This window comes from Puma concolor, chromosome A3, assembly GCF_028749965.1.
Source record: "Puma concolor isolate L17-30 chromosome A3, mPumCon1.1.hap2, whole genome shotgun sequence".
NCBI classification, from domain to species: Eukaryota; Metazoa; Chordata; class Mammalia; order Carnivora; family Felidae; genus Puma; species Puma concolor.
In genome coordinates this window covers 67,148,684-67,165,513 of record NC_141669.1, presented here as the reverse complement: position 1 = coordinate 67,165,513, position 16,830 = coordinate 67,148,684, and the positions used below count along the sequence as shown (strand labels likewise).

The 16,830-nt window shown below is 36.9% G+C and overlaps 1 protein-coding gene across 7 annotated transcripts in view; it reads right to left on the bottom strand.

Annotated features, from left to right (window-relative positions):
• MTIF2 (mitochondrial translational initiation factor 2) overlaps positions 1 to 16,830 on the bottom strand; it is a 28,480-nt gene that overhangs the window by 6,482 nt on the left and 5,168 nt on the right. For 6 of the 7 annotated variants that reach the window (XM_025932266.2, XM_086701083.1, XM_086701084.1 and 3 more), the window contains 6 exons: positions 13,209 to 13,380; positions 12,591 to 12,751; positions 11,525 to 11,701; positions 9,587 to 9,726; positions 6,539 to 6,663; positions 4,356 to 4,560 (listed from right to left, as the gene is read on the bottom strand). In XM_025932266.2, coding sequence (XP_025788051.1) covers positions 4,356 to 4,560; positions 6,539 to 6,663; positions 9,587 to 9,726; positions 11,525 to 11,701; positions 12,591 to 12,751; positions 13,209 to 13,380 — 980 coding nt within the window. Of the gene's footprint in view, positions 1 to 4,355; positions 4,561 to 6,538; positions 6,664 to 9,586; positions 9,727 to 11,524; positions 11,702 to 12,590; positions 12,752 to 13,208; positions 13,381 to 16,830 lie in introns of those variants that run through there. The other variant, XM_086701088.1, reaches the window with a different exon arrangement.

Here is a 16,830-nt window from a genome sequence, read left to right as displayed (position 1 = left end):
CTTCCAACAATAACTCTAAATGTAAATGGACTAAATGCCCCAATCAAAAGACACAAGGTATCATTGTGTCTAAAGACACAATGGATAAAAAAAGAAGATCCATCTATATGCTGCCTACAAGAGACTCATTTTAGACCTGAGGACACATTCAGATTCAAAGTGAGGGGATGGAGAACCATCTATCACACTATCGGATGTCAAAAGAAAGCCTGAGTAGCCATACTAACATCACACAAACTAGATTTTATTTATTAAAAAAAATTTTTTTTAATGTTTTAATTTTATTTTTGAGAGAGAGAGACAGAGTGTGAGTGGGACAGGGGCAGAGAGAGAGGGAGACACAGAATCTGAAGTAGGCTCCAGGCTCTGAGCTGTTGGCACAGAGCCTGATGTGGGGCTCGAACTCACAGACCGTGAGATCGTGACCTGAATTGAAGTCAGACGCTTAACTGACTGAGCCACCCAGGTGCCCCCCATACAAACTAGATTTTAAAACAAAGACTGTAAGAAGAGATGAAGAAGGGCATTATATCATAATTAAGGGGTGTATCCATCAAGAAGAGCTAATGATTATAAATGTTTATGCCCCTAACTTGAAATGCCCAAATATATAAATCAGTTCATCACAAACATAAGCAAGCTTATTGGTAATAATACTGTAATTGTAGGTGACTATAATACTCCACTTACAACAATGGACAGATAATCTAGGCAGAAAATCAATAAGCAAACAATGGCTTTGAATGATACACTGGACCAGATGGACTTTGACAGATATATTCAGAACTTTTCATCCAAAAGCAGTACATTCTTCTCAAGTACACATGGAACATTCTCCCAAAGAGATTACATACTGGGTCACAAAACAGCCTTCAACAAATATAAAAGGATGGAGATCATACCATATATATTTTCAGACCACAACGCTAAGAAACTTGAAATCAACCACAAGAAAAAATTTGGAAAGCCTCCAAACATATGGTGGTTAAAGAACATACTACTAAAGAATTAATGGGTCAATCAGGAAATTTAAAGAAGAAATTAAAATATATATGGAAACAAATGAAAATGAAAACACAACAGTCCAAACCATTTGGGATGCAACAAAGGCAGTCCTCAGAGGAAAATACATCACAATCCAGGCCCATCTCAACAAGCAAGAAAAATCCCAAATACAGAATCTAACCTCACACCTAAAGGAACTAGAAACAGAGTGCAAAGAAAACCCAAGCAGAAGAGAAATGATAAGGATTAGAGCAGAAATAAACAATATAGAATTAAAAAAAAAAAAAAAACAGTAGAACAGATCAATGAATCTAAGAGCTGTTTTGAAAGAACAAACAAAATTGATAAACTCCTAGCCAGACTTCTCAAAAGAAAAGAGAGAGGACCCAAATAAATAAAATCACAAATGAAAGAGGAGAGATCACAACCAACACCACAGAAATACAAACAATTATTAGTGAATACTATGAAAAATTATATGCCAACAAACTGGACAATCTGGAAGAAATGGACAAATTCCTAGATACCCACACACTCCCAAAACTCAAATGGGAAGAAACAGAAAATTTGAACAGACCCATAACCAGTGAAGAAATTGAAATGGTTATCAAAAACCTCCCAACAAGTAAGAGTCCTGGTCTAGATGGCTTCCAAGGGGAATTCTACCAGACATTTAAAACAGAGTTAATACCTATTCTGCTCATGCTGTTCCAAAAAATAGAAATGGAAGGAAAGCTTCTGGACTCATTCTATGAAGCCAGCATTACCTTGATTCCCAAACCAGACAAAGACCCCACTAAAAAGGAGAATTACAGGCTAACTTCCCTGAAGAACACAGATGCAAAAATTCTCAACAAGATACTAGCAAATCGAATTCAACAGTATATTAAAAGAATTATTCACCATGATCAAGTGAGATTCATTCCTGGGCTACATGCCTGGTTCAATACTCACAAATCAATGTGATTCATCACATTAACAGAAGAAAGGATAAGAACCACATGACCCTGTCAACAGATGCAGAAAAAGCATTTGACAAAATACAGCATACTTTCTTAATAAAAACTCTCAAGTAAGTTGGGATAGAAGGAACGTACTTTAACATCATAAAAGCCGTATATGAAAGGCCCACAGCTAATGTCATCCTCAATGGGAAAAACTGATAGCTTTTCCCCTGAGATCAGGAACACGACAGGGATGTCCACCCTCACCACTGCTATTTAACATAATCTTGGAAGTCCTAGGGTCAGCAATCAGACAACAAAATGAAATAAAAGGCATCCAAATTGACAAAGAAGAAGTCAAACTTTCACTTTCCACAGATGACATGATACTCTACATGGAAAACCCGAAAGACTCCACCAAAAAACTGCTAGAACTGAAACATGAGTTCGGCAAAGTCACAGGATATAAAATGAATGTACAGAAACCAGTGCATTTGCATACATCAATAACAAAGCAACAGAAAGAGATATCAAGGAATCGATCCCATTTACAACTGCACTAAGAACCATAAAATATTTAGGAATAAACCTAACCAAAGAGGTAAAAGATCTGTACACTGAAAGCTATAGAAAGCTTATGAAAGAAATTGAAGAAGACAAAAAGAAATGGAAAAATATTCCATGCTCATGGATTGGAAGAACAAATATTGTTAAAATGTCGATACTACCCAAAGCAATCTACACATTCAATGCAATCCCAATCAAAATAGCACCAGCATTCTTCTCAGAGCTAGAACAAACAATCCTAAAATTTGTATGGAACCACAAAAGATCCCAAATAGCCAAAGTAATGTCGAAAAAGAAAACCAAAGCTGGAGCCATCACAATCCCAGACTTTAGCCTGTACTACAAAGCTGTTATCATCAAGACAGTACGGTATTGTCACAAAAACAGACACATAGACCAATGCAATAGAATAAAGAACCCAGAATTGGCCAACTAATCTTCGAGAAAGCAGGAAAGAGTATCCAATGGAAAAAAGAGTCTCTTTAGCAACTGGTGCTGGGAGAACTGGACAGCAACATGCAGAAGAATGAAACTGAACCACTTTCTTACATCATACATAAAAATAAATTCAAAATGGATGACAGGCCTAAATGTGAGACAGGAAACCATCAAAATCCCACAGGAGAAAAAAGGCAGCAACCTCTTTGACCTCGGCCACAGCAACTTCTTACTTAACATGTCTCCAAAGGCAAGGGAAATAAAAGCAAAAATGAACTATTGGGACCTCACCCAGATGAAAAACCTTCTGCACTGAAAAGGAAACAATCAACAAAACTAAAAAGGAACTGACAGAAAGGGAGAAGATATTTGTAAATGACATATCAGATAAAGGGTTAGTATCCAAAATCTATAAAGAAATTACCAAACTCAACACCCGAAAAACAAATAATCCAGTGAAGAAATAGGCAGAAGACATGAATAGATACTTTTCCAAAGAAGACATCCAGATGACAAACAGACACATGAAAAGATGCTCAACATCACTCATCATCAGGAAAATACAAATCATAACCACACTGAGATACCACCTCACACCAGTCAGAGTGGCTAAAATTAACTCAGGAAACAACAGATGTTAGTGAGGATGTGGAGAAAGGGGAACCCTCTTGTACTGTTGGTGGGAATGCAAACTGGTGCCCCACTGTGGAAAACAGTGTGGAGATTCTTCAAAAAATTAAAAATGGAATTACCCTACAACTCAGCAATAGTACTACTAGGAATTTATCCAAAGGATACAGGAGTGCTGATTCACAGGGGCACATGTACCCCAATGTTTATAGCAGCACTATCAACAATAGCCAAATTATGGAAAGTGCCCAAATGTCCATCAACTGATGAATGGATAAAGAAGATATAGTATATAACAATGGAATACTACTTGGTGAGGAAAAATAATGAAATCTTGCCATTTACAACAATGTGGATGGAACTAGAGGGTATCATGCTACGTATGTCTTCACTCATATACAGAATTTGAGAAACTTAACAGAATACCACAGGGAAAGGGAAGGAAAAAAGTTACAAACAAGAGGGAAGCAAACCATAAGAGACTCTTAAATACAGAGAACAAACTGAGGGTTGATGGGGGCGGGGGGTTGGGGGTGCAGGGAAAATGGGTGATGGGCATTGAGGAGGGCACTTGTTGGGATAAGCACTGGGTATTGTATGTAAGGGATAAATCATGGGAATCTACACCTGAAGGCAAGACTATACTGTATACCCTGTATGTCAGTTAACTTGACACTAAATTATTAAAATAATAAATAAATAAATAAATAAATAAATAAATAAATAAATAAAATCACTGTATCATGTATATAGGAATTAAGCTAGATATACCTCAGATTCTACTTCAAGGATTTCATCTCCTGCAGAAGGAAGGTCTCTCCAGCCTACAATTCCCACTGGCATGCTGGGACAGGCCTCATGGATTGTTTTTCCATTCTCATCAAACATTAAGCGTACTTTTGCCCAACTCTTTCCAGCAACCAGAATGGAGCCTCTCCTCAAAGTTCCTCTTTGAATTATAGCTGTAGTAACAGGCCTAAAATGAAAATAAACATATATATTCATAATGCCATAATCAGGAAGTAAGCACTTTCTTAAGTAGAGCAAAGATATCTTTACGAGACTAAAATATATATACTATGTACACACAGGGTTAACCCCACTACTTCTCAAGCAGTTTTTCATACTATAAAAACATTTCTACATAATTGCCAAAAGGTAGAAGCAAACCAAATGTCCATCAACTGAGTAATAAAGAAAATTCAGTGTATACATACAATGGAATATTATGCAACCTTAAAAAAGAAAGCCCTGTCACATGCTCCAACATGAATGAACCTACCATGAGGACATTATGTTAAATGAAATAAGCCAGTCAAAAAGGACAAATACTGTATTATTCTAGTCATATGAAGTACCTAAAGTAGTCAAAATCATAGAAACAGAAAATCTAAAGATACTTGCCAAGGGTTGGGGGTTGGAAGGAGGGGAAATTAGGGTTTCGTGGGTATAGAGTTTCAGTGGGGTTTTTTTGGTTGTTGTTGTTGTTTGGGGTTTTGGGGGTTTTTTTGGGTTTTTTTGGTTTTTTGAGAGAGGGTGCAAGTGAGTGAGGGGCAGAGAGAGGGAGAGGGAGAGAGAATCCCACAAGGGGAGAGAGACAGAGAGAGAGAGAGACAGAGAGAGAGAAGAGAGTGAAGCAGGACTCACCCAAAGCGGAGTACAAGCTCACCCGAAGCAGGGCACGAGCTCACCTGAAATATATGCACAAGCTCACCTCGTGTGGGACTTGAACCTAAATTGTGAGATTATGACGTGAGCCAAAGTCAGATGTTTAACTGACCAAGCCACCCAGATGCCCCAGAGTTTGTTTTACAAGATTAAAAAGTTCTAGAGATCTGTTGTACAACAATGTGAAAATACTTAATATTACTGAACTTAAACATGGTTAAGACGGTAAATTTAATGTTATGCTTTTTTTTTTTTTTTAATTTTTTTTTTTTTAACGTTTATTTATTTTTGAGACAGAGAGAGACAGAGCATGAACAGGGGAGGGGCAGAGAGAGAGGGAGACACAGAATCAGAAACAGGCTCCAGGCTCTGAGCTGTCAGCACAGAGCCCGACGCGGGGCTCGAACTCACGGACCGTGAGATCATGACCCGAGCCGAAGTCGGACGCTCAACCGACCAAGCCACCCAGGCGCCCCAATGTTATGCTTCTTTTATCACGCTTTTAAAAAAAAGGAAAACAAAACACATTTCTTATCAGCTTATGGCAGTGGAGGATGCAGTTAGCTGAGTGTTCTGACAGAATGCTAATCCTCTTTCCGTAACTAATTTGTTAAGAAGTGAAAACCTCTTGCTGATAGGGAGAAAAATTAAAGAGAAGAAAAACCCAAAGACCTTCCTGGATAGAATATTAATGGGTAAGGACATAAAGAATTTAAAACCCTGAGGGCAACATTTGCTATTTCATTCCAATTTGTTAGTCTATGAGGCTTTATTTATCAATTCAGTTAAGTCAGTGGAGAAAAATATCCAAACAAACTGAACTACTTACACCATTAAATGTGACTAGGAGATATATAGATAGTTGCTATGGCTACTGGTAACTGCATTTAAAACAAATTTTTTAATGTTTATTTATTGTTGAGAGAGAAAGTGTGCAAGGGTGGGGGGGGGTGTGCAGAGAGAGAGAGGGAGACACAGAATATGAAGAAGGCTCCAGGCTCTGAGCTGTCAGCACAGAGCCCTATGTGGGGCTCCAACTCGCGAACTGTGAGATCATGACCTGAGGCGAAGTAGAACGCTTAACTGACTGAGCCACCCAGGAGCCCCTGATAACTAAATTTTTATGTTCCATGTGCTAATGCAATAAAATGCTTTTCAAAACAAATGCTTTGAAAATATTGTCCATGTCTAACAATAATATGCAATAAAATAATGCACTGTTACATAATCAAGCCACAAAAACAATGAAACAAATTATTAAAAAGCAAGCATTTTAACAGTCCTACCCTCTTCCTTTGTCCGTGAAAGATTCTATTACTGTTCCTTCTACTGGACCATTGAGGTCTGCCTTCAGTTCTAACATTTCTGCCAGAGCAATTGTTGCCTCTGCCAAAGCCATCAGATTATCGCCCTTTAATAACAAAAAAGGGTGTTAAGATACATAAATAAAATATTATCTGTAAATGTAAATACCAGTGTCAGAAAGCGAAATAATCCTAAACAGTTATATCATACTTTTCTCTTTAAGCATTAAACGCATGAATCACCCAATCAGAAAGAAGGAAGGAGGCCAGGAAAGGAGGAAGCGGGGAGGGAGGGAGGAAAAAACAAAGGAAGGAAAAGCAAGAAAACCTGATCCAGGGACATATCTTTCAAGAAAGAATGGCGATTTTCTTTTCTTTTCTTTTAATGTTTATTTATTTTTTAGAGAGGGAGAGAGAAGAGAGAGAGACAAAGCACGAGTGGGGGAGAAGCAGCAAAACAGGGAGACAGAATCTGAAGCAGGTTCCAGGCTCTAAGCTGTCAGCACAGAGCCTGACACGGGGCTCGAACTCATGAGCCATGAGATGATGACCTGAGCCAAAGTGTGATGCTCAACCAACTGAGTCATCCAGCCACCCTAAGAATGGTGATTGTCTTAAAAGGAGGCCCACTAGTGGTGCTTATTAATACCCCTTCATAAATACATGCTTCATGCATTCTCCTCCATCTGTCTCTACCATTGCGTTCTCTTCCTTTCGCTTTCTTTACAATGCTACTTGACATTTGAAGTTCTAGCCAAATGAATAAGCTTTCACATCTATTATTTCATTCGATCCACTCAAGAATGCTGTAAAATAAGTAAATCAAACATTACTTACTCTTATTAATAAGGAAAAAAAGTACAAACTAGACCCAGTGTCTAAGATACACTCTGTAATTACCCAGCTGTGTAACCTTGAAGAATCAGTTCACCTCCCTGGATCGCCTTTCCTCAACTGGAAATGAGGAAGCTTGATTAGATGATTCTTTCACCTTTAATGATCTATGGTTACTAGGCATTCTAGGGCTCCAAGATCACACAGCTGATTAACGGACGATGGAACTCAAACTGATGGGCAAGGGATTTTTCCACTCTCTGTCAGTTAAGAGGCTGCTCAGTTGTCAGAGTATAAAACAACGGAGACAAGTTGTTTGTAAACAATACAAAACAATACTTTCCTTACCCATCCAAATATTCCCAGTATTGATTTAAAGTTACAAAATGCTACTCTGAAAAGTAGAGCTGGGGTGTTTCTTTGCATGAAATAGTCCTCTATCTCTACTTGGAAAAAAAGGCCTCATCTTTCTTTCTGCCACACCCTCCCAGTTCCCTCCATTCCCCAGAAATCATCTCTGCCATGCATAAGCAGCTTTACATTTACCTACTCATCTCAAGGTATCTGGGCAGAAAAGGTGGCTGTGTCTTCAAATGTTTTAATCTTGCCATCTGGCTTTCAGAGTGCAACAGCAATTGAGGTATAGTGGAAACATAATAAAGCAAGGTGGCATTTCAGAGTTTCAGAGAAAAAGAGGCCTGGCTTCAATATCAATGAAGGCATGATTGCTAAGCATCCTAGAAGTAACAAATTTAGGAAAATTAAAGATAAAATGAGACTTAATTAGAGGAAGGTGGCCAAATACAGTACCATCCCCTCAGTAAGTGATCTGGAAAAAAAAGTATTGTAGATTATATATGAACCATGGAACATGATAAGAATGGACAAAAAAGGAAATTGTTACTTAGCAGCAACCTGTACAGGAAAAGAGAACTGCAAAATGCTGTCACAAAGCAGGTACTCAGCTTCCTTGGTGTTTTTCAATCAGAAAAGAATAATTGGTCATTTAAAGGAAAATGGAGAGGCACCTGGGTGGCTCAGTTGGCTTTAAGCATCCAACTCTTCATTTCTGCTAAGGTCATGATCTCACAGTTCCTGGGATCTAGTCTCACTTCAGGCTCTGCACTGACAGCACGGAGCCTGCTTAGGATTCTCTCTCCCTCTCTCTGTCCCTCTCCCACTCACATTCTTTCTCTCAAAATAAATAAATAAACATTAAAAAAAAAAAAGAAACTGGAATTCATCATAAATAACAAAACTTATGGCAATTTAATTCATGGAAACATTGAATCAATCAATAACAAACTGAACCCAAATGTTTTATCTTTGTATTAGTGAAATTTTTATGTTTAAATATCTCTTAAATGCCCTAAAACCTATTCTGTAATTTTTCAGTATAAAATCAAGTACTTTTTATTACAAACTGGATTTCATTTCTGCTTAAAATAGTCTTCAGCAGCTTACTATTACGCTATGCCTACAACATCCACCATGTATTCTTATACTTAGAATAAGCATTAGGAGGCACCTGGGGTGGCTCAGTCAGTTGGGCATCTCACTTTGGCTCCGGTCAGGATCTCACTGCTCGTGAGTTCAAACCAGCATTGGGCTCTGCACTGACAGCTCAGAGCCTGGAGCCTGTTTCAGATTCTGTCTTCGTCACTCTGCCCCTCCCCTGCTCGCTCTCTCTCTCTCTCAAAAATATAAAAAAATGAAAGATAAAAAAATTAAAAAAAAAAAGAAAAGAAAAGCATTAGGTCTGGACTTGATCCCTGACTGTTCTGTTGTATAACCCTAGACTGGTGACTGACCTCAGAAAGCCTAATTTCTTTTTTTCTTTCTTTTAATGTTTATTTATTTTTGAGGTAGGGGACAGAAAGAGAGGGAGAGAGAGGTTCTGAAGCAGGCTCTGGACTATCAGCATACAGCCCGACAGAAGGCTTGAACTCACGAACTGTGAGATCACGACCTAAGCCAATGTCGGACAATTAACTGACTGAGCCACCCGGGCACCCCAGAAAGTCGAATTCCTAATCTGCCAAACCAAGATAATGATGCTAGCCTTGCCTAGTACACAAAGGGTTTTTAAACAACAGAAATTATATATGTCCAGATGTTCTTTAGGTATAGTCCCCTATGTGCATTATGAACAGCAGTCCCAACCTAACACATCATCTCTGAGGTGCCTGCACTTACCGTGAGTGCAGAGATGTGCACTGCTTGAACGTCACCTCCATAATCCTCACACACTACATCATGAGCTAGCAGTTCTTTTTTCACTTTTTCAGGATCAGCCTCAGTTTTGTCACATTTGTTTATAGCAAGGATGATAGGAACTGAAGAGTTAAAAAGAATGCAAATGAGGATACCTTCAATTCCAGGTATTCACAGTGAAAGACACCAACCTTTTCTAGCTTTCTCTTTACTGAGTAGATGTACTAAACTACAAGAAAGACCTAAAAGACCTGCTTTAGACCCCCTCATCTTTCTGCACATAAAGGAGGATTCTGGATGTGAGATGTCAAAATTGTAATTATAAGCAGATTCTGAATTAAGAATAGATACCTAAGATGAAAACAAACAAACAAACAAAACAGAATTTGGGTAGAAAAAGGCCTATCTGTAAGCCTGAAAGCAAGATCAGCAATTACACTGAAGATAATCTGCAGAAAGAAAATTAAAAAGTCCAGAAAAGATTCTAATTCAATTCTAACACCACTAGATCATTTGCCTCTTCTTTTGAGGAGCTATTAACTCATTGAAAGCCAACATCTTACCCTGGGCTGAAACGAAGTAGCACTGTTGTAAACTTTCTTTCAGGATTTACCGCAATTCTTTATTAATATATACTTTAGTAACTGACATATAGTAGATTCTCAATAAATGTTTACTGAACAAATGAACCAAATAATCTTATAATCTACTTGTCTTGATCATTAGACAAATCACATAAAATGCTAGGAGATAATTCTCTGGTTGGGTTTCACCAACTGTGCTACAATTTTCTCAGGTATCAAAGGAAGAAAAATTGAAAACAGAAACAAAAAAGTTATCCACAACCTACTATTATGAAAAAGTACATTCCATATGGATGAGATGGAACTTAAGGGACAAGAGAACAGGAATAGAAAGCATGATGTAAGAAATTTATCCTATCTCAACCAACTGCTTTGCTATGGATCCCTGGCAAATTTATCACCCTCTTCTTTTTGTTGTAATATTCCCTATGTTCATTAAGAACATAGTCCATTCCACAAAGGCAGTTTTGAAGAATTAAAAAGAAAAGAGAGTAACACTGGAAGCTAAAAGAGCAGATTTCAAATGTGGACACGTTGCAAATTAACTGTAACTGGAGGCAGTTCCTGCCATTCTCGGTTCTTAGTTTTCATGCTGTTAAGAACTGGCGTAGACAGTGATTCTCAAACTTTTTTTTCTCTTGCCAACAAACGTAAGGGAATATGATGCACTCCATCAAGGTACATTTTCTCAAGATAACAGTATTTTCTCAGTGAGTGTAGGGTAATATCAGAATAAGAATGAATGAACAAAGTATGTGTGGGGGGGGGTAGTAGCTATTACCACAGTTTCTAAATGGAGAAGTGATTTTTAAAAAGTTTCAATTTTATACCTCTAAGAATTTATGTAAAGCATACGAAGAAAAAGTTTCTCTTTAGAGAAGAATTCAAGATAATAAATGAACAAGGAATAACAGAATTAGAATATAACCATTTTGCAACTCCTAATGTTAACAGGTGATGGGTATGTGGTTTATTATTCTACTCTTACCTTTATAATTATTTAACATTTCCATAACAAAAAAGTTTTTAAAAAGTCATCTGTGGTTATTACATTTTCACACCATGCCAACTAAGTAAACAGTATTACAAGGACTGTATTTATGGTCACAGGTCCCCAGCTGACTCCTGCTACACTCTTTTTAGTAGTTACATCTGTGGGAAAACAATTCAATCATCTTTGAGCTGTATCTGTAAACAGGCATAATAATCCTGGAATTGCCAGGTAGATTAAATGAGCTACATGTACAGGGCACCAGAATAGTGACTTTTTGTAGATCTTTAAAAAAAAAAAAAAAAGCAACTGCTTTCCTGATACACATAATCAGCCACACAGTACCTTGAGCATCTTTGGCATGCTTAATAGATTCTACAGTTTGTTTCAACACTCCATCATCTGCAGCTACGACCAATATGACAATGTCAGTGACCTGAGCACCTCTGGCCCTCATTGCTGAGAAAGCAGCATGTCCTGGAGTATCAAGAAAGGTGATCTTTTCCCCAGAAGGCAAAGACACTGTGGAAACAGAAATCCAAAAATACTAAGGACTCAAATGTGCGCTTTCTTAATACAAAGGAATATATGTGAAATTATCAAATAGAATCAATAATTCCTTAAAATAATTTATTCCTCCCATTAATTTTAATTGGGAACAATACAAATCATTATTTCACACTGAAAAATGATAACAAAGCAGTGAAACCTTTAGTATTTTCATGTTATAATTTCAAAGTAAAACTTTTTATATTTTTAGAACGTATTTTCATAAATGTACCAACTGGTATCTATTCTGGAGAGAGAACAGACTGATAGTTATATAGGAAGTTTCCCTTTCATTAGCTACACAATTGCCTTAAGCAAAAGGCAATTTAGTACAGAGTAGCTCAGGATTTGAGCCCAAACCCTGCCTTGGATGTAAATCCTAGCTTTGCCATTTATTAGCTGTATATCTCAAACAAATAACCTATCCAAGCCTCAGCCTCCTTATCTGTAAACAGGGGTATTAATACGTACTTCGTGATGTTGTGAAGATTATAAAAATAAAGCATATAAATAAGGGGCTCACCACACCACACACCACAGTGCTGGGCACATGCTAGTTGCTCAGTCAGTAATGGTAGCTGCTATTTAATTATTATTATGAACATTATTGTAACCAGGCATTGAACAATTTTAAGTTCATTAAGCCAAACTAAGAATTGCCAGAATAAAAATATAATTTTCTTCTTATAGAATGTACAAAATAAGCTTTATTAACCAGCTGCTCGATATTTCATCAGACCAACAGCCTTAAGCTTTAGACTTTCCTTTTACTTTTAATTTGTGTATCTCACGTTAGGACACTTGGTTTAAGAAAACAGTACGTGGGATTCCCAAGCACACTGTAAGGTAATTTGGGTCATACCAAGAAAGGCACCAATGTGCTGAGTGATGCCTCCAGCTTCCATTGCTGCCACTTGAGTTTTTCGCAGTTTGTCGAGTAACGTCGTTTTCCCATGATCAACATGGCCCATTACAGTAACAACTGGGGACCTTGGGGTTAATAAAGCTGGATCTGCCTGAGGCCTACAATTAACAGCAAAGGAGTTTCATTTCTTAAATATCTTTATAGCCAATGAATTGGTTTGCAGTCATCTCTGTGAACTACCACTAACAATACAATCCAACATTCAGCTTTGATTAGATATAACTATCTTCCCCTTCCACACATATAATAACCTATGACAAAACATGTAATGACTGCCCATGCACAGTTGGCATCTTCAAAACAAGCAGAACTGAATAAAATTTTTAAATTCAGGGTCAATATATACACTCAACAAACTAAGAAAAACAACCCTTAGAGTTTGATAACCTGAATATATTTAAACACTCTGATGTTTTAAACACTTCGAAGAAAAGTTTAATCTATATTCCCATGTCACTTTAATTGCAAAAAAAATTTTAAAGCAAATCTTTCCATTATAAAGTGTAAGTAAAACTAAGTGGTCTTCTTTCCGCAATATACATGGTTAAGTTTTACCTTCTTACAGCATCTTTATTTTCTCTGACTTTGTCCTGTTTTAATTTGCTCCATTTTAACTTCATCCCCGCCTTCTTTACCACTTCTTTGATCCAGACTTCATCTAAATGTGAGTGTGCTTCAAGTGAATCTATGTCAATAGCAGTGTTCATTAAAGCTTCATATACACAATCTGGGTGGGACAGAAAAACCTTTTAGGATCATGAAATATGTTCACGAAAGTGACCTCTATTAATAAATCTCAATATAAACAGTATACTCAATGAGAGGAATTAACTATGTAAGCTGTTCCTCTGTTAACAAACCACAAATAAGCTGAAAAGAAAATAATCTTTAAAATATGATTCATTTATATTAACATTTCTACATATTCATAAATATGTGAATATGTACCTTATGAATGATCTGAGCCACCAACAAAACATTACTAGGCATATTGTATACATTTAATATTGAGCAGTTCTTTGAAAACTTGTAGTTACATATGTCATGTCTATACAAATGTGTATGTATATATAGTTGATATTCATTATTTGCAGCAGTTCTGTTCTATAAACTTGCCATGAATACTGAATTAGCAACTACTAAACCATAATTCCAAGGAAAAATATAAGGTTAGTAGGTTCCTTCAGCTCCTGGTCACATCTTCATTAGCAATCAATACATACCTAGTTTTATGTGTTTCTGTTTTAAGACACCTTATTTAATGTATTCTGTTGATTCATTAATACTGAACGCCCAGCCAAAAGCACTAAAAACAGCACATGAACAAAGCTTATCTAACACATGCATTTTCTCTGTAAAGCACACTACAGCCTTCTTGCAGTTAGTAACACTTCACCACTATGCTTAGGAGCCATTTTAATCAGCAAAATCAACAAAAAGCATAAAAATGTAAAAATGTGGCACTGAATAAGCCACAAAATGACACTTGTTTGCAGCATGAGAGCTAAAGCAAGAAGGCAGAATGTTGCCTTGTTGAACCTCAGCTAGGAATGTGTAACTGGGTAACTCAAATTTTTCACTGCTCCACACATGTCCAGGAATGACTGCAAAAGCAGTGTGAATACTGATTTTGGGGCTACAAATACATTTTAGAGAATCTTCCAATACAAAATCCTCAAATAACGAGGATCAACTGTATGTACACACACACACACACACACACACACACACACACACACACACACACACACAATCTCCGTATATACACACACATATAATTAATTAATTTACTTATGTTATCTATTTATGGTCTCCAAAAAGTCTTGAAATGTAAGAAAAATATTTACTTGGTATTCTATTTTACATAATGTACTTTGTTTTCATTTCAGTCATACTTCCTTGTGGATGATAAATGAATGTATCGGTCAATAAAATAAGTTTTATGTTTCCAGATGTTCAATCACCCTTTAAATATATATTTTGAGGGCCGCCTGGGTGGCTCAGTCATTTAAGCATCTGACTTCAGCTCAAGTCATGATCTCATGGCTCATGAGTTCCAGACCCGCATTGGGTTCTGTGCTGACAGCTCAGAGCCTGGAGCCTACTTCAGATTCTGTGTCTCGCTCTCTCTCTGCCCCTCCCCCGCTCATGTCTGTCTGTCTGTCTGTCTCTCTCAAAAACAAACACTGAAAAAAATTTTAAATATGTATTCTGAGAGACACATATGAAAGAAAGGCATCCTCAAATAAACAGAACATTATACTAAAAGAATATCCTATGCAGTAGTGTGCAGGTAAATGTTTACTCAGAAGACTCTCCAAAACAAAAAAAAAAAACACCCTGATTATTATAGCATTTCCCAATTTCCACAGTGCAAATACTCCCAGATGGTTGATTTCAGCTATCAACATGAAATCACTGAACACAGAGATGTAAAGAGATGCACAGTAGCATACCATTATATAGAATTTCCACCATATAGGTACATAGGCATAAATCACCTCAAAAACACATAGCAAAATGCAGTAAAATAAAAAGGTTTGTTTTTTTTTTTTTTAGTTTACTTATGTATTTTGAGGGTGGGGAAGGGTAGAGAAGGAGGGAGAGAGGGAGAGAGAGAGGAAGGGAGAGGGAGAGGGAGAGGGAGAGGGAGAAGGAGGGAGAGGGAGGGAAAGGGGGGGAGAGGGAGAGAGGGAGAGAGGGAGAGGGAGAATCCCAAGCAGGCTCCAAGCTGTCAGCACAGAGCCCTACATGGGGCTCTATCTCATAAACCATGAGATCATGACCTGAGTCAAAATCAAGAGTCATATGCTTAACCAACTAAGCCACCCAGGTGCCCCAAGAGTGAAGGGGTTTAAGGAGTATTTATTACCTTTGTTTATGATTTATGTTACCTTTGTTTATGTTTATGATTTTTAATGGAAGCTCACATACTTCCTTATAAATTAGCAACTCAAAAGTTGGTGCAAGCCAGCTCCACTTATCACTGACCCTATTCTGTAATAATGCCAAGAAATCTTTTCCTATATATAATCCCACAACATCCTTTCCCAAGAAAATATATTTTAAAAGAATGATACAGGGGCACCTGGCTGGCTCAGTTAGAAAAGCATGCTACTCTTGATCTCAAGGTCATGTGTTCAAGCCCCACACAGGGTGTAGAGATTACTTAAATAAATAAAACTTTAAAAAAAAAAATGATACAATGCAAATTTTCTATATGGATATGCTCTCATAGAACAATAAAATTCTAAACATATACATTATAATGAACACAATTCTAACAATGCTAAAATCCCTAATAATCCAGTAAATACTTTTCCAATATGATATCCTAAACTTTTTTTTTAAATGTTATTTATTTATTTTGAGAGAGCGCAAGCAAGTGAGTGGGCATGCACACGAGCAGGGGAGAGTAAGAGAGAGGGAAAGGGAGAATTCCAAGCAGGCTCTGCACTATCAGCACAGAGCCCTATGCGGGGCTCGATCTCAGGACTCGTGAGATCATGACCTGAGCCAAAATTAAGAGTCAGATGCTTAACTGACTGAGCCATCCAGGCACCCCTGATATCCTAAACTTTTGAAAGGTAGCTTATACAAAGATAATCTCTTTCCCTTTATATTAAATGCATTTAGCATTAACATATTATTTTATCTTTATCTAAGACTTAAATATTTACAAAGAGAAAAGTACCCAAAGCATTTCAACCACAGATATTACATCCTAAGTTATTTTAATTGACATAAAGGAAAAAATATATACTCACATTGCTAATTTAGTAGTTAAAAATATTCACCATCTTTAATTCAAATGAGAAGTAAATATAATATTAAATAAGCTTCAAATAGAGAGCTTTTATTTAAATCATGGCATATCAGTTTTGGGTCTAGAACACTGATCTGTGATTAAATTCATATTTCAATTATACTATTTACTTGGTAACACAGAGGAATTATTATAGTTATGGGAGTGTGTGGGGGGGGGAATGTTAAAAAAAAAGAATCCTCATCTTTTAGTGATAAATACAGAAATATTTATGGAATAAATGATATATTAATAATTGTCACTGGCTTCTGCATACATTATACTTACATTCCATTCTTACAGCTTTCATATATGTATGAAAACTGCCAACAATAAAAGTTTTAAAAATCAAGTATATTATCAATATTATCT